Here is a 10,000-nt window from a genome sequence, read left to right as displayed (position 1 = left end):
AGTACCCCTCAGTACCTCCCAGTACCTTGCAGTATCTCTCAGTACCCCTCAGTACCTTGCAGTACTTCTCATTACCTCTCAGTATCTCTCAGTACCCCTCAGTACCTCCCAGTACCTCTCGGTACCCCTCAGTACCTCCCAGTACCTCTCAGTACCCCTCAGTACCCCTCAGTAACTCCCAGTACCTCTCAGTACCTCCCATTACCTCTCAGTACCCCTCAGTACCTCCCAGTACGTCTCAGTACCTCCCATTACCTCTCAGTACCTCTCAGTACCTCTAAGTACCCCTCAGTACCTCCCAGTACGTCTCAGTACCCCTCAGTACCTCCCAGTACCTCTCAGTACCCCTCAGTACCTCCCAGTACGTCTCAGTACCTCCCATTACCTCTCAGTACCTCTCAGTACCTCTAAGTACCCCTCAGTACCTCCCAGTACGTCTCAGTACCCCTCAGTACCTCCCAGTACGTCTCAGTACCCCTCAGTACCTCCCATTACCTCCCAGTATTTATCAGTACCCCTCAGTATCTCTCAGTACCTCTCAATACCTCCCAGTACTCATCAGTACCCCTCAGTACCTCTCAGTACCCCTCAGTACCTCCCAGTACGTCTCAGTACCCCCCAGTACCTCCCATTACCCCTCAGTACCTCCCATTACCTCTCAGTACCTCTCAGTACCTCTCTGTACCCCTCAGTACCTTGCAGTACCTCTCAGTACCCCTCAGTACCTCCCAGTACGGCTCAGTACCCCTCAGTACCTCTCAGTACCTCTCAGTACCTCTCAGTACCCCTCAGTACCTCCCAGTACCTCGCAGTACCTCTCAGTACCCCTCAGTACCTCCCAGTACCCCTCAGTACCTCCCAGTACATCTCAGTACCCCTCAGTACCTCCCAGTACATCTCAGTACCCCTCAGTACCTCCCATTACCTCCCAGTACTCATCAGTACCCCTCAGTACCTCTCAGTACCTCCTAGTATGTCTCAGTACCTCTCAATACCTCCCATTACCTCACAGTACTCATCAGTACCTCTCAGTACCCCTCAGTACCTCTCAAGACCTCTCAGTATCTCTCAGTACCGCTCAGTATCTGTCAGTATCTGTCCGTACCGCTCAGTACCTCCCAGTACCTCTCGTGAGGTGTAGTGTTAGGGTTAGAGGGTGGTGTGATGTGATGTTTCACACCTCCAGACTCTGCTGTAGAGCTGCAGTCAGTCGCTCCACCAGTCGACAGAACCAGAACTGTACTGAAAGTGAAAAAAAAGAGCTGCTAATGTTCGGTGTGATGACGTTTTGACTCATAACGCTGACGCATGTCAGGGTTTTAGGACTCATTCCTCTATTAATAGATAAAATCAATGATGTCATTCTACCATGTGACCTATGACCTTCACATTAACACACAGGTGTTGTTATTACCTGACAGTAAGACAGAGCCGTCAGAGCCTGTTTGTAGAGCTGAAGAGCTTTCTGCTGCTTCCTCTGCTTCAGGTAACACTCAACCAACGACTCACACACCTGAAGCTGAGCCAGGTGGTCTTATGCAGAGAGACAGAGAGGTAGAGAAAGAAATGTGAGGAAAACCCAGGCCTGCCTCAGCTCTACCCACGATGCACTTTTTTAGATTAGCCAGAGTGGAGTCACTGCCAAGATGTCGAAATCCGGAGTCGCCCACTTCGAGCTTCACTATGGCTCTTCAGAAACCTGAGGACTACGACCATATTTTCTACAGGCTGTGGTCAGACCCAATCACACAAGATGCATCACTAGAAACTCATGGGCAGTCAGACCGTTGTTTTCCTGTGGACCTGGCGTGCACGTCTCTCTTGTGCCGTCATCATGTTTTTTCTAGTGGTTTTTAGACGCGCAACACTAAGAGCTCGACTTCTCTTTGAATCCATTTTTCCCCGTTAATCACAGTTGATGCACGGCTGTGCACGCAGACCCCTCCAGAGACACGGCTCGCTACTTTGCCTTTAGCGACGCGTTTTTGTGATTGGACTCTTACCGCTGTCTCTGAACCACTACAGAGCGTGCAGGAAGCTCTCTGCTGCCTCCTATTCATCACCCAGCTGACTGCAGGCAAACGCCAAGTTACTGAAGCACCGAGCCTGGGCGCCACGGCAACCCAAAGTGCCTGCACACACACACACACACACACACACTGATGTGATCATTCTGATTAATTCACTGACAGGTGACAGACAGGTGACAGACAGGTGACAACCAGGTGACAGACAGGTGACAGACAGGTGACAGACAGGTGACAGGTGACAACCACAACCAGGTGACAGACAGGCGACAGACAGGTGACAGGCAGGTGACAGACAGGCGACAGGCAGGTGACAGACAGGCGACAGGCAGGTGACAGACAGGCGACAGACAGGTGACAGGCAGGCGACAGGCAGGTGACAGACAGGTGACGGACAGGTGACGGACAGGTGAAAGGTGACAGCCACAACCAGGTGACAGACAGGCGACAGACAGGCGACAGACAGGTGACAAGTGACAACCAGGTGACAGACAGGCGACAGACAGGTGACAACCAGGTGACAGACAGGTGACAGGTGACAACCAGGTGACAGACAGGTGACAGGTGACCACCAGGTGACAGACAAGCGACAGACAGGTGACAGACAGGTGACAGACAGGTGACAAGCAGGTGACAGCTGACAACCACAACCAGGTGACAGACAAGCAACAGACAGGTAACAGGCAGGTGACAGACAGGTGACAGACAGGCGACAGACAGGCGACAGGCAGGTGACAGACAGGTGACGGACAGGTGACTGGCAGGTGATAGGTGACAACCACAACCAGGTGATAGACAGGTGACAGACAGGCGACGGACAAGTGACAGGCAGGCGACAGGCAGGTGACAGACAGGTGACAGACAGGTGACAGACAGGCGACAGGCAGGTTATAGGTGACAACCAAGTGACAGACAGGTGACAGACAGGTGACAGGCAGGTGACTGACCATAGTGTCCAGCAGCCAGCCTGTGGTACCCCACAGCTGGTGTGAACCGGCCCACAGAATTCAGAGCAGCTCCCAGGTTGAGCAGCACTTTGGCCAGCAGGGGGGGCTGCTGAGCTGCTGGGTCCAGAGCCTGCTGGAAACACTGCACCGCCTCCTGGAAACACCTGAGTAGGCAGTAAGACACGCCCACTGTCAAGTACAGCTCACCTGAACAACAGCGAGACAATTCATCATAATCATCATAATATAATATATAATATATATTTTAATATAACATAACATAATATAATATATTGGACCTGGCAACCTTGAAGAAAGTCTGCTGTCTCTAGAAATTATATTATGCTTGCCAAAAATACAAATTATTTGGTGCTAAAATGCGTAAGTTTGGCAGGTCTGGTATAATATAGTGCCGGGCAATAAAAACCAAGTGTGTGTTTAAGGGTTGATGAAGAAGATTACCCAGAATCCTTGGGTCGGTGATGATGTCTGTCATACTCAGACAGTCTGTCAGCACGCCAATGATGTCATCATGGCTAAACTGATCTGACTGGATCATGTGACTTCCTGCCTCTTTCAGGGAAGCGGCTGCAGAACCCAACATTTCTGCAATTCTGTAGCTCTCTGCAGCGTGCAGGAAACCCTGAACTGCCTGAGACCAGTCCTACAGCACACACACACACCTTATACCTGATATTTTACATCTGGTTCTGTCTCTGTTTGTAAGTGTGTTACCATCCAATTGTTTTTGATGCACATTTTCAATTAGCGCATAAAAGAACCTGAGCGAAGAAGAGTTTCCTGTGTGAAGTGTAGAGCAGGGACGTGCGGTAAGGGTAGGCAGGGGAGGCAGAGCGTCCCCTGTCATCATGAAAAGTAAAAAAACTAATAACAATAAAATAAAATGTATATTTGTCCACCGGTCTGTGCTATAAATGCATTTTCTGTATGATTCCAATAATTTCGATCATTTTTATAGTCAAAATCGGTGAATTTGCGTATTCTCTGGGTAGATACAGGAGAGCTGCGGCAGCGACGAGCTGAGCCGCCCATCGGATTGCGCAATACCTCGCAAACTAGGTTGAGCACATGCATTTGGCGCATGCCTGTTGCTATCTTTCTGTATGTCGCCAATATAATGTTTACAGACACTTTTATTACGCGTCCTGACTTTCCATAGTCCAGTTAATGTATGTAATGTACGTGTGTAACATATTTAGTCTTGCTGATGTGACATAAAACCACAGTGAGAAGACACTAGGGGAGGCAGACAGTACTCTGCCGCACTGAAGAGGGCGCACGTGAGCCCACAGGTTCGTGTTGCTGCTGTTCTTCTATGCAGAGACGGTAAGCACCAACAAGCTAACATCAGAGTCAGGTGCTACTGCTAGCTAACATCACAGTCAGGTGCTACTGCTAGCTAACATTAGAGTCAGGTGCTACTGCTAGCTAACATCAGAGTCAGGTGCTACTGCTAGCTAACATCACAGTCAGGTGCTACTGCTAGCTAACATTAGAGTCAGGTGCTACTGCTAGCTAACATCAGAGTCAGGTGCTACTGCTAGCTAACATCAGAGTCAGGTGCACTGTAGCACCGTTTAGTTTAGTTTTTTATCTGACTGACGGCCACAAATGGAAGATTTTACAAGTAAAGGTAAGGGGCTCTGACTAAAAGAAAACAATCCAATATTTAAATTAAAAACAAAATTTTGACCTTAAATAAAATAAAATATTATTTTGTTAATAGATCGTGTGCATGTGACGTCACGCTTACGTCCCAACCCGTAAATCAGCCATGTTGGATGATATACACAACCAAGACGGCGCCCGTTCGCGTGGGAGTTGCTGCAACGCTTCGTAATTTTCTTTGTATTTAAACGTCTACGAGTGAAAGAAAATGTCAATCTTGTGCGCAGTGTATAATTGTGGTTATAACGCTACTCGTGACCCAAAGAAACGGTTCTTTAGATTTCCTAAAATCATCAAAAATAACGATCCACAAAAGAGGGATGAGTTGCTGTCTACTGAACGCCGTAAACTGGTTTAGCAACATAACTCGTGAGGATTTAACAGAAGAAAAAGCACAATTCACCCTTGTGAACATGTGATGGCAGCCATTTGCTCTTTTCTTCTGTGCATGTTTTTGTTTGGCTTATTCTTGAGACTACTTCACTTGCGGAAAGCAAAGCACCAATGTGAGAACATGCTTCGCTTAATCCAGCCATACAATCACAGTGTGCGAGGATAACATCGCCGCTCTTCTCACTCACAAACCACGGCTTGAGCGGTGTATCTCGAGCTCTTTGAGAGTGATTTACACGGGCATGGACGAGCACCCTGTCATCTTTCAGTGGTTTGGTAATAAGACTACCAACCCACCCAGAAACAATATAGTTCACAATATCCGGATATTCAATCGGTGGTAATGAATCCAAATCCTCAATATAATCCGACGGCTTTAGCGTGTACGGGTCACGGTTGCAAATTTGGACTTTTTCTCTGAATCTTGCTGTTGTTGTTCGCTTTAGACGCCATTGTTGATTTGTATATCATCCAACATAGCGTTGCACGCATACGTCACACAGTTTTGTCACGTGTTTGCACACTATCTATAGTGCAGTCTGTATTAAAAATTAATCAAAGCATCAGACATGATGACTATGCTATGGAGGGTGCAGAGCAAATACCTCTCTGAGCCGCTATAAATGTAACCTTCTTTTTTGGCCAAATATGTACCTTACCTGTGTGTGTGTATAAAGAATGCTGATATGAGATATGAAAAATAACCAGTAGTCAATGTTCATGCTGCCTAGAAAATGGTGAATAAGCTACTCAGTTGGGTTCATATATTTGTAAATCTGACTCTGAAAGAGTCAGTGCCTCCCCAGCCATGAACCTCACTGCACGTCACTGGTGTAGAGTTGGTGAATAAGCGATGACATGAAGCCTGTGGCTCAGATCTGATGTTATAAATAAAACATGAAGATGTTGTGTCTCTGGTTCTGTCTCTGGTTCAGTCTCTTGTTCTGGTTCTGTGTCTAATTATGTCTCTGGTTCTGTGTCTAATTCTGTCTCTGGTTCTGGTTCAGGTTCTGTGTCTAGTTCTGTTTCTGGTTCTGTCTCTGTTTCTGTATCTGTTTCTGACCTGTACTCTGCCATAGCAGCGAGTCATCTCCATGCAGGATTCTCCCTCGCTGCCTCCGTCTCCCTGCGATCTGTAAAGCTGAGCGGCCTGTAGGAAGTAGGTGGCGGCATATTGGCCATGGCAAGGTTAAACTGGAGGTCCGGTAGCCGGTTGGCCTTCGGACCAGACTGAGCCTTCCTCAGGAAGTCCAGACCCTTCTTCGGTTGGCCCGCCTCCACGTAGGTAGCACCAAGGTTAAAGGAACAGGCCCGGAGGACCCGGGAGTCCTGCAGCTGTGGAGGAGCAGAACAGGATCACCCTCGCCTCAAGGGGGGAAAAGGTCGGACACAGCAGTATATAGTCACTGGCCGGAATGAACGTCGCTGTTGTCATTTTCCTGGATCAGGTGGAGAAGGTGCTCCTCGTCATCAGACAGGTATCGTGGTGAACGAGATGTTTGTGCAGGTACTGCCACTCACGCAACCCGCAACGAAAGTTGTTATTTCTAACGTCCCTCCATTCATAACTGATGAGTTTCTCAGCAGAGAGCAGTCCAGACACAGGAAAGTTGTTTCCCCGGTGAAAAAGATTCTGTCTGGATGTAAGTCTCAGTTACTGAAGCACGTAGTGTCTCACCATAGACAGCTTTATATGATTCTTAATAACCGGGATGTTGAGCTCAACCTCCGCTTCCATGTGTCACGACCCCGGCTCTAGGGCAGGACAAACAGACGATAAGGACACCAAATGCCAAAGGCCGTCACCCCCCCCCCCCCCCCCCCCCCCCCCCTCCATAAAGTTGATGTCCCAATGCACTGTATCACCATCCCCAAGTACAAAAATCCAAGTGACTCAAGTGAAAAAAAACAAAAAACACAACATACACACACACGACTCATAATTCCACACGCCCCTAGGCCTGCCATTTTACCCTCCGTATCCTCAGCAACCCTGGTACCTGAGAAGCAGATTAAGAGAACACGAAACAGTAAAAACAGGTTTAAAAAGGCAATAGAAATTAGTCAAGCACTCAGAGACAGGAGAACTCAGAGCAGAGGAGCCCGTGACAACGCGTCTGCTACGACATTGTCCTTTCCCTTAATGTGTCTAATGTTAAAGTTGTAGGACTGCAAAAACACAGACCATCTCATAAGTCTCTGATTCGAACATCAAAGAGACTGCAAGAATATGAGAGGGTTATGATCCGTGTAAACCACCAAATCAAATCAAATCAAATTTATTTGTATAGCCCAATATCACAAATTATACATTTGTCTCAGTGTGCTTTACAGACTGTACAGGTTACGACACCCTCTGTCCTTAGACCCTCTGTCCTTAGACCCTCTGTCCTCAGACCCTCGCATCGCACAAGGAAAAACTTCCTAAAAGAAACCCCATAATTAAAGGGGGAAAAATGGAAGAAACCTCAGGGAGAGCAACTGAGGAGGGATCCCTCTCCCACGACGGACAAACAGAAATTATGTTATTTGATATAAATGATGCTTCCCGGTATCCAGCAGGACCAGGACAGCAGGCGCATCCACGATTCATGATCCTGACGTAAACTTTATCAGTGGCAACCTGCCACATGAGAGACAGAAACTCCGGGGATGATGCCCCGGATGATGAGTTAGTAACATACATTTACATAAATGCATACAGATAGAGAGGGAGAAGAGGAGAGGGAGGGGAGGAGAGAGGAAGAGAAGGAAGAGAGCAGGGAGGTGTCTCCCGGCAGTATAAGCCTATAGCAGCATAACTAGGGGCTGATCCAGGGCAAACCTGAGCCAGCCCTAACTATAAGCTTTATCAAAAAGGAAAGTCTTTAGCCTACTCTTAAATGTGGAGAGTGTGTCTGCCTCCCGAACACAAACTGGAAGTTGGTTCCACTGGAGAGGAGCTTGATCGCTGAAGGCTCTGGCTCCCATTGTACTCTTAGAGACTCTAGGAACCACAAGTAACCCTGCAGTCTGGGAGCGTAATGCTCTAGTTGGTTTATAAGGTACTATGAGACCTTTAAGATATGCTGGAGCCTGACCATTAATTGATTTGTAAGTCAGGAGAAGGATTTTGAATTCTATTCTGTATTTTACCGGGAGCCAGTGCAGAGCAGCTAATACAGGAGTAATATGATCCCGTTTCCTTGTTCTTGTCAATACACGTGCCGCTGCATTTTGGATCATCTGAAGAGTCTTAAGCGACTTTTTGGGACGACCTGATAACAATGAGTTGCAGTAATCCAGTCTTGAAGTAACAAATGCATGGACTAGTTTTTCTGCATCATTTTGAGACAGGATGTGTCTTATTTTTGCAATGTTACGTAGATGAAAGAAGGCAGTCCTTGAGATTTGTTTTATGTGGGAGTTAAACGACAGATCTTGATCAAAGATGACGCCAAGATTCCTTACAGTGGTGCTGGAGGCCAAGTTAATGCCATCCAGAGCTCCTATGTCATTAGAAAATGCGTTTCGGAGGCGTTTAGGGCCAAGTATAATAACTTCAGTTTTGTCTGTTTAACATCAAAAAGTTGCAGAACATCCAAGTTTATATGTCCTTAAGGCTTGAAGTTTAGCCAATTGATTGGTTTTGTCTGGTTTAATTGATAGATATAATTGGGTATCATCCGCATAACAATGAAAGTTTATAGAGTGGTTCCTTATAATATTGCCCAAAGGAAGCATATATAAGGTGAATAGAATCAGTCCAAGTACAGAACCCTGCGGAACTCCAAGACTGACTTTGGCTGTCATGGAGGATTTATCGTTAACAAGTTCACATTGAGATCGCTCAGATAAATAGGACTTGAACCAGCTTAGTGCGGTTCCTTTTATGCCAACACAATGTTCCAGTCTCTGTAGTAGAATGTCCTGATCAACAGTGTGGAAAGCAGCACTGAGGTCTAACAAGACAAGAACAGAGACAAGTCCTTTGTCTGATGCCAATAGAAGGTCATTGGTAACTTTCACCAGTGCCGTCTCTGTGCTATGATGAACTCTAAATCCAGATTGAAAAACCTCAAATAAACTATTATTATGTAAAAAGTCACACAACTGTTTTGCGACTGCTTTCTCAAGGATCTTAGCGAGAAAGGGTAGGTTAGATATCGGCCTATAGTTGGTTAAAACCTCTGGATCAAGACTAGGCTTTTTAAGAAGTGGTTTTATTACAGCTACTTTAAAGGATTTTGGTACGTAGCCAGATAATAGAGACAGGTTGATCATATTTAATAACGAGGTGTTAATTAAGGGTAAAACTTTTTTAAACAGTTTTTGAAAGCAGTGTTAGCAGTTTTAGCACAGTTAGCAGTGTTAGCAGTTAGCAGTGTTAGCAGTTAGCAGTGTTAGCAGAGTTAGCAGTTAGCCGTGTTAGCAGAGTTAGCAGAGTTAGCTAACTAGGTGAACCATCACTTACTGTTTCCGGGTGAAGCTGAGCGTTGGATGTTTATGTATCAGTAACTTATCTATATGTTTCTATATGTAAGTGATGTTAGCAACATATGCTATGTGCTGCTGACTGTGGTTGACTCTGTTGCTACGGCAACAAGGAATAGACTACAGAGGAAACAAATAAAAAGTTACAAAATAAATAAAATAAACCAAATTAATTATCTAATGAAGAATTTGGTGGATATCAGTAATATATAATGTAAAACAAATAAACAAAAACAACAACTAAAGCAATCGTATGTGTTTATTTTGACTACAGGAAAACACATAGACCACAATCCAACGCGACAACGTTCCAGCCAATGGGAGGAGCGGCTGGTCGTTCGGCCAATCAGAGAGCGGCGGGAGCTTTCAAACTGCAGACCGGAAGCAGCAGCTCTTAGCAGCGGACAGTTTGAGACCTACGGAACCGACTTTTACTCGTTTTTAACGTTTTTACAGCTTGACGTTAAACAG

General features: G+C 46.3%; 2 protein-coding genes across 4 annotated transcripts in view; one reads left to right on the top strand and one right to left on the bottom strand.

Annotated features, from left to right (window-relative positions):
• The window catches only part of LOC115005236 (gonadotropin-releasing hormone II receptor-like), a 23,668-nt gene extending 17,412 nt beyond the window's left edge, over positions 1-6,256 (bottom strand). For all 3 annotated transcript variants that reach the window (XM_029427021.1, XM_029427022.1, XM_029427023.1), the window contains exons 1-2: positions 6,120-6,256; positions 2,975-3,138 (exon numbers count right to left, since the gene is read on the bottom strand). In XM_029427021.1, the coding sequence (XP_029282881.1) occupies positions 2,975-2,977 (3 nt within the window). In that variant the 5' untranslated portion in view covers positions 2,978-3,138; positions 6,120-6,256. The remainder of the gene's footprint in view (positions 1-2,974; positions 3,139-6,119) is intronic.
• The window catches only part of iqgap3 (IQ motif containing GTPase activating protein 3), a 30,451-nt gene continuing 24,729 nt past the window's right edge, over positions 4,279-10,000 (top strand). Inside the window, exons 1-2 of the mRNA XM_029427024.1 lie at positions 4,279-4,321; positions 9,804-10,000. The exon at positions 9,804-10,000 is cut by the window's right edge and continues 99 nt beyond it. The gene's annotated coding sequence lies outside the window, so the exon portion shown is untranslated. The remainder of the gene's footprint in view (positions 4,322-9,803) is intronic.

The sequence above is a fragment of the Cottoperca gobio genome, unplaced genomic scaffold, assembly GCF_900634415.1.
Source record: "Cottoperca gobio unplaced genomic scaffold, fCotGob3.1 fCotGob3_285arrow_ctg1, whole genome shotgun sequence".
NCBI classification, from domain to species: domain Eukaryota; kingdom Metazoa; phylum Chordata; class Actinopteri; order Perciformes; family Bovichtidae; genus Cottoperca; species Cottoperca gobio.
This window is presented reverse-complemented; position numbering and strand designations above follow the sequence as displayed.